Source organism: Hibiscus syriacus, unplaced genomic scaffold, assembly GCF_006381635.1.
Source record: "Hibiscus syriacus cultivar Baekdansim isolate YM2019G1 unplaced genomic scaffold, ASM638163v2 tig00109921_pilon, whole genome shotgun sequence".
Classification (NCBI taxonomy): Eukaryota; Viridiplantae; Streptophyta; class Magnoliopsida; order Malvales; family Malvaceae; genus Hibiscus; species Hibiscus syriacus.
Genome location: NW_024062528.1, coordinates 251595 through 258228, shown reverse-complemented (window position 1 = coordinate 258228; position 6634 = coordinate 251595). Strand labels below are relative to the sequence as shown.

The 6634-nt window shown below is 31.8% G+C and overlaps 1 protein-coding gene across 2 annotated transcripts; it reads right to left on the bottom strand.

Moving 5' to 3' along the window:
- Window positions 1-917: 917 nt before the first annotated feature.
- Window positions 918-5355, bottom strand: LOC120210269 (5'-nucleotidase SurE-like). Of its 2 annotated transcripts, XM_039209034.1 has the most exons (10): window positions 4914-5355; window positions 4455-4549; window positions 4098-4165; window positions 3965-4008; window positions 3633-3710; window positions 3384-3537; window positions 1939-2094; window positions 1733-1834; window positions 1388-1453; window positions 918-1256 (listed from the first exon to the last, which is right to left on the bottom strand). In XM_039209034.1, the coding sequence occupies exons 1-10, from the start codon at window positions 5204-5206 to the stop codon at window positions 1161-1163; spliced, it is 1152 nt and encodes a 383-aa protein (XP_039064965.1). In that variant the 5' UTR covers window positions 5207-5355; the 3' UTR covers window positions 918-1160. The 2 variants fall into 2 exon arrangements, with proteins under 2 accessions (XP_039064965.1, XP_039064966.1); XM_039209035.1 differs by lacking the exon at window positions 1733-1834 and having other exon boundaries at window positions 4914-5354.
- Between the last annotated feature and the right edge of the window lie 1279 nt (window positions 5356-6634).

Sequence of the window (6634 nt, the reverse complement as noted above, 5' to 3'; positions counted from 1 at the left end):
GCATCCGATTCGATTTCGAAAATTTTAATAAATATACATAATTAATTCAATGTCCCCATATATGTATTTTAAAAAATTACGCACAAGGTTGGCATTATTTCAGGAAATCTGGACTGAGACCGATGTCATGAAAGGCAGAGGTAGTAAACAGCAAGCTCTCTTTTTTAAAGATAAATGGTCCCCCAGTTAGAGGACGTTATTTTGTTGAGTCCCCGGTCATTAAAAGTTATAAAATAATCATCTGATTGTTCATTCATTTTAAACTCGTCATTTTCCATTAAAATTTTTAGGACAATTTAAGTTTAACGTTAACCTACTAATTGAGATATGTTAAAATCTGATCTCAAAATGTCATACAACTATCATATCTCAATCCATATGCTAACGTTCAACTCAATCTGTCGTCAATTTTTAAATGGAAAAATATGAATTTGAAATATATGAATAATCAAATGGTCATTTTATAACTTTTAATAATTAGGAGACTCAACAAAACAATATCATATAATTAAAAGACTGTTTTATAACTTTTAAAAATTGAAGACTCAACAAAACAACACTCTACAATTATCTTCATTTCTATACTCCACTTTTTTTTTTAAATGTAAACCGTAAGTTGTAAGCACATAGTAGGGGACTTTTAAAGCCTTTTGTTACTGCCTTTTGGTCTTGACAGTAAATAATTCAGAACCCTCCATGCAAATCTTCAAACCCCCAGATTCGATATATGTAATTTTCTAAAAAAAATATTTAAATTTACATTCAATTGATGAAAAAACATTAATTCAAATAAAGACACGCTCCGACTCGACATGAATATTTTCATAACTCCGAATATGCAGATAGAAGTTCAAAACAAACAAGGGATGGCCATGGACACAACATCCTGTATGAAGAAACATCAATATTCCTTTTAGGACTAAAAACATCGAACACCATCTAAGAAACCAGACAAAATACAACAGTTTGTGGGAAGTAGAAGGTCATTTAATTTTAGACCAAGCTATTTCCTTGTATTAACAAACAACTACAACAAAAACAGACACACAGACCCAAATTTATGATCTTTCAAAACCCCTTGAAAAAATTTTGATGACTAAATTGTAATGCCTCTTGCAGTTGTATACAAATTCGACAAACTTTTAAGAATTTAGGGTCTATTAATCCGCCATAAACACACCGGAGATCCAATCTGATGCGGCGGTTAGAATGTCCGACTCGATTTGTGGACAAAGCGATATAGGAGTTACTGCAACCTGTAATTTCATAATTTCAAGCAAAGTAATGAATTAGTCACTTACAGGAATCGTTTTGTATTTGTATAGGTCGATTTCATTATGGAGATCAACCCTTCGACTTTCGGTAAAACAATAGGGTTTTAACTTACGAATCCGTTGTCAAGGGCCTTGAAATCCAAATCCTCATCTGCATTTTCCTCTTCTTTATTTATAAACTGCAAAATACAAATATAATCCGGTCAATTATAGTTGACTGTAACAAAAAATAAGCTAAAGTTTAGGAGCAGCATTGAAAAAAGGTTTCCAAGGATAAGGAAGAATAATAATGGAATAGTTAGTTAAGCATAGCTTTTAAGCTTTTTAGATGCATACACGACCTGATTTTATGGCAATGTTCAAATGTATAAATGAAATCATAAAATATTTAGAAAAGAAGATAATAAAGGATTTCTACTTCTCAGATTCACAACTACTAGGGCAATAATTTTACATACCTCCAGCCGAAAAAACTTTTTCACTTTATTATCAGATTTAACAGCCCCAACTGACTCTACCTCCACATTCTGCCTCCGCGTGCTAATGCGATGAGCAGCACCCTAAAGAAAATACGCATGCATTATAGTTTGTGGCTAGTGACAGATACCATACAAAGAGATTAATATAAAGAAATGATGCTAAATAACTGGAAAAATAAACTTACAGCAGCAGATGCATCTCGGCTAAGCTGTGCAAGTTGAAGCCCAAGGCTTTGTTGATTAGACATGAAATGAGCAGCAGAAGAAGGATGCCGATTAGCTGAAACAGCAAGCCAGTTTGGTGCAGATCTCCACATACTTTGCATGGTCAATTTAAAACCCTGCCACATATGAACGAATACACAACTAATACATGAAGGACGAAAGAATTGGTAGATGCAATCATGAGGTAAGAGTTATCCCATCAGAACAAAAAAAAAAAAGCAGGTAAATATCAGCAATATAAAGATCGTAATAAGTTAATAAATTACAACAAAAGAGAATATCGACCGTATGAAGCATCATCCAACTGGAATATTTTATGAAGTCAACAAGGCACAAGTTCCGACCAGCATAATTCATGCATAAGTAATGTTAGACTGTTCAAAAGCTTAAGTCCAAAGGAAAGAGCGTGCAAGGTAATATGACTATTTGGATATAATTCAATAGATATACCGTACTGAATCCAAAACCCAAGACTGCATAGTTAAGTAAATATAGCGTAAATATACTTCTCTATATTACATACAACAACGAGGAAGCTTTGTCCCTGAGGTGATTTAAAGCTTCACATTTTCCAAAACAATTTCAGTCAGCCAGTTGCCAGCAGATCTTTTAAAAGGGAAATTGCATCAAGGGAAACTTCTAATTGAACAATAAAGAGTATGGCCTGAAACTTCCTACCAAATTGTATATTACCATGGTTCTTTCTAAGAATGTCAATTCCGTTAAGAAGATAAGGCATGACCCTTGCATGACAACCTTCATTAATGCAGGTTTTAGAAACATCCAACACATTGACATGATTTAAAAAGAATGAAACTTCACCATTCCATTATAATTTTGGAAGTAAACCATACTCTTACTCTGGTCTCTAAATCTAAGAAATTGGAGGAAGAGATAGAGAATTTCCAAAAGGGATATTATACATACAATTCCAAGATTGCCTCAATAATTTTAGCCTGGTATCAGTAGTACTATTATAGTTCTGACACAAATTCATGCTATAACGAACAACTGGATATGAATCAATGGAACAGGTTAATTCCTATAAGAAATAAGGAAAGATAATATCTATTAGCCCTAAAATCATGTGCCTCCTAATATTAGCATGAGGGCAGTCCAAAAAACGAGAACTGTCTCAACACCCACCATAAGAAAATTGTCATCAACATCAACTACAATCTTCGGTGTAATGTAATGTGATTTGCCTCAAAAAGTTTAATATAAACAACATTCTAAAAGGGCATGTCAAGGAAGCAATGATACCCACATATTCAACTTAGGGTATAACCGTAACTCAAACAAAAACAGTATTATATCCTGTTTAAACATGATAGACATCCGTATACATCACATCATCATCATGAAAATCATATTTATTTATGTTGCTAAAATAAGGAATACAAACCTTGTTTGTTGAAGGAGACGTGGGAATTTCTATATTTAGAAAGCAACTTTTGGGGAAAACACCCTTTTCGATGTCTCTGATGGCTGCAGCTACTAAAGGTAAAGTAACAGTAACTGCATTCTTAAAATCACTATCTTGGCTTTCTTCCTTCTTCCTGCGATAGTATCCAGCAGTTGAAAAAACGTTCAATTATGAAGTGAGAAGAAAACTGGTAGAAACTAAATCCCCATAAGCAAGGATGCAAGTCACCAGTTCAGTGATATCGACAAAGATGGTACACCACAAATTAATGCTTCTCTGGCTCCAGCAACAACACCAGAGTAAAACCTGGTATGCCACACATCACAAATATACTAAGCATTCAAATACAAGCAAAAAAAAAAAAAAGATTAATAGTAAAATAACAAGATAATGCTACAATAACACATGCATGAATCCATGCAAAGCTCATTAGAAGATGAAGATTCAAAGAGAACCTTAAATGTATTCATTTTATAATAATCAATCAAGCGGGTAGTAGTTTGATAAAGTCAAAGCCAACAATGTTATCGTGCAAGCATGTTCAAAGACTGAAGAATTACATGTGATGACCACAGCTTGATCCCCGGTTAATTCCACTAATTACCTGGATATTTTACGAAAAATATAGTAGTCAGTCGATGTTCAAAACAAAATCGACACTTTAATTCCTCGACAACAAAATGAAAGCCATACCAGCAGAGGCTTTGACCACGAGAACAATGCCCCGGACAACGCTAAGGATACACAATCTACGGTAGTTCCTGAAAGCAGAGAACCGCCATCAAAGCCGATTATTATCAAAATTAGCTCAAACCAATATTGGATCCACAGAAACACAAGTTTGCAAACATATTTGAAAATAAAAGGTAACAAATTAAGGTCCTAAATATTCATTCTTAAAGCCAAATTTCATCATATAAATGATGGTTCTGACACTATATTGGGATCACTACAGTAATATGGTTTCATACTCGAAATCAAAGAAAACTGAGATATTTCAAAATTTGGCTGGAAATTGAATTAACATAAATGGAAAAAATCCAATCACACCTGAAACTTCATAAGCAGTGGCACCTTCAATTTCTGATGGAGTAACAGTAATTGTTTCTCGGACGGTCACCGAATGACCCGAAACAGATTTATCCCTAAAGCAACCATTCAGAAACTAATAAATCACAGCAAATCACAAAATTCAATACCCAAAAAAGGCAGGAATTAAATACATTCAGACTACACATCCAAATTACTAAATTTAAAAAAAGAAGAAAAGAAAAGGCAGAACAAGCAAAGTTTGATATAACCGACATTTCCATATATGAATTAAGAGGCACACAAAATAAAAGAGTAGGTATGAAATGGAATAAAGTTTGCATAGTTTCCTATTCCGGTAATAAAGCAAAAAAAATAAAAAACCCGAGAGGATCCAGATGATAAAATGCAAAGAATTAAGCCAAAACAAACAAGAAATCAGAAAATTAGCGAATTTTCAAGGAATGAAATGAAACCCACGATTGAGGAGCGCAAACATGGACATTGTAGAGGCCAGACCCGACCAAAGCCTGAACGAGATAAGCAAGGCCAAGGGAATCAATCCCTTCCCCATTGGTAACCAAAACGACAGGCTTCGAGCTGTCGTTTTCATCACTAGCGGAAGTAGAAGTCTCAGTAGAATCACCAGCAGCCTCAAATTTTTTATGCTCGTCTCTTTTGTCGTTCTTGAAGTTCCCTCCTTTTCTGCTAAGAACTTCCTGGAGATTGTTAACCAAACCAGAGGGTAACATGTTTTTCTTCGTAGTTGTCATTTCTTTTTGGAATTTAACAATAATGATGGAATCTAAACCCTAAAAGAAGAAGAGATTACACAATGGATTTGGTTAAAAAAAGCAGGGATGAAGTATGGGTAGATAAATAAGATTGCAGGATAGACAGGGTCTAACAAGAGACTGAGGAAAAGAGATGAAATATGGGGGAATTTTATGAAGAAAATAAATCAAATGGCCTTTAAGATCAGATAGAGAGAGAGAACACTAATAATAATAATTGAGGGTTGTGGGAACTGGGAAAGAAGGAACAGTGTTTTGCTTAGATGGAGGATGCAGTTTTTTAGGTTAAACTATATTTTTAATAGCCAAACTATAATTTTTATTTCATTTTAATACCTAAACTTTAATTTATTTCAAAAAAATACCTAACATTTTCTTTTTATTTCATTTTAGTTCCGTCACTGAAAACGTAATGGAACTGCTGCATGCATTTTTACGGGTAATTTGTATCATATATCACTTAACTATTTTTCACTCCTATTTTGATCAATAAAGTTTAAAAATTGTCAATTTAACTACTCAACTTTCAAATTGCTCATGTTTTAATCCCTCTAATATATCTTATTAATAATTTTTGTGACATTCTATTTATTATTATTATTTTATTAATGTATAATAAAAATAAAAAATTAAATTTGAAAGTTATAGTGATTAAATTAGGAGTATTTTAAAATTTAAGTAATCAAATTAAAAAAAATTAAACTTCAGTAACCAAAATAAGAGTTAGAAGATAGTTGAGTGATTGATGAAATTTACCCATAAAAATTATTATGTTGTAATGGTTCCGCTAAATTTTTAACGGTGAGATACCAAAACGAAAAAAAGGTGGGTTTAAATAGATTTTAAAGGTATAATTTATCCTTTTTTATTTAAATTCACCATTATTCACTAAAATTTAATTTATATATAATTTTAACAAGTTGTTTATAATATATTATTATTAGGTACTAAAAAGAAATAGAACTTATAGTTAGGTACCCATCATTCTCTTTAAAATGATTTGGGTTTAAATAGTTGTTTGTAAGACTTGTGTTATTAATATATTATTATTTTTAAATATATATATATATATATATATATATATATATTACTTTGTTATACAAATTATCTCATACAATTAAAAACTTAATACTAAATTTTAACTTATGTTATAAAAGAATCTTTAATTCCTTCAATTATTGTTGTCGGATAATTGTCGCAGTATCAAAATATTCATATATTATTTAAAAATCACTTAAAAAGATAAAAATTCATCTAAAAATTTGATATTATGATGCTCAATTTTATTCTAATGATCGTCCAATAATATTAGTTTATATATATGTTACATGTATTATGGAAATAATTCTTTTCAACGTTTAAATTTTCAAATAAACACTTCAAAACTCTTTAAATCCGACCTCATCT

Bases quoted from the DNA above. Each gene is read 5' to 3' on its own strand.
- LOC120210269 (XM_039209034.1), bottom strand. From the start codon at position 5,206: ATGACAACTACGAAGAAAAACATGTTACCCTCTGGTTTGGTTAACAAT. The intron at 1,454-1,732 runs GTATGTAAAATT...TGTATTTTGCAG, and splicing joins AAAAGTTTTTTCGGCTGGAG to TTTATAAATAAAGAAGAGGA. The intron at 1,257-1,387 runs GTAAGTTAAAAC...ATGAAATTACAG, and splicing joins AGGCCCTTGACAACGGATTC to GTTGCAGTAACTCCTATATC.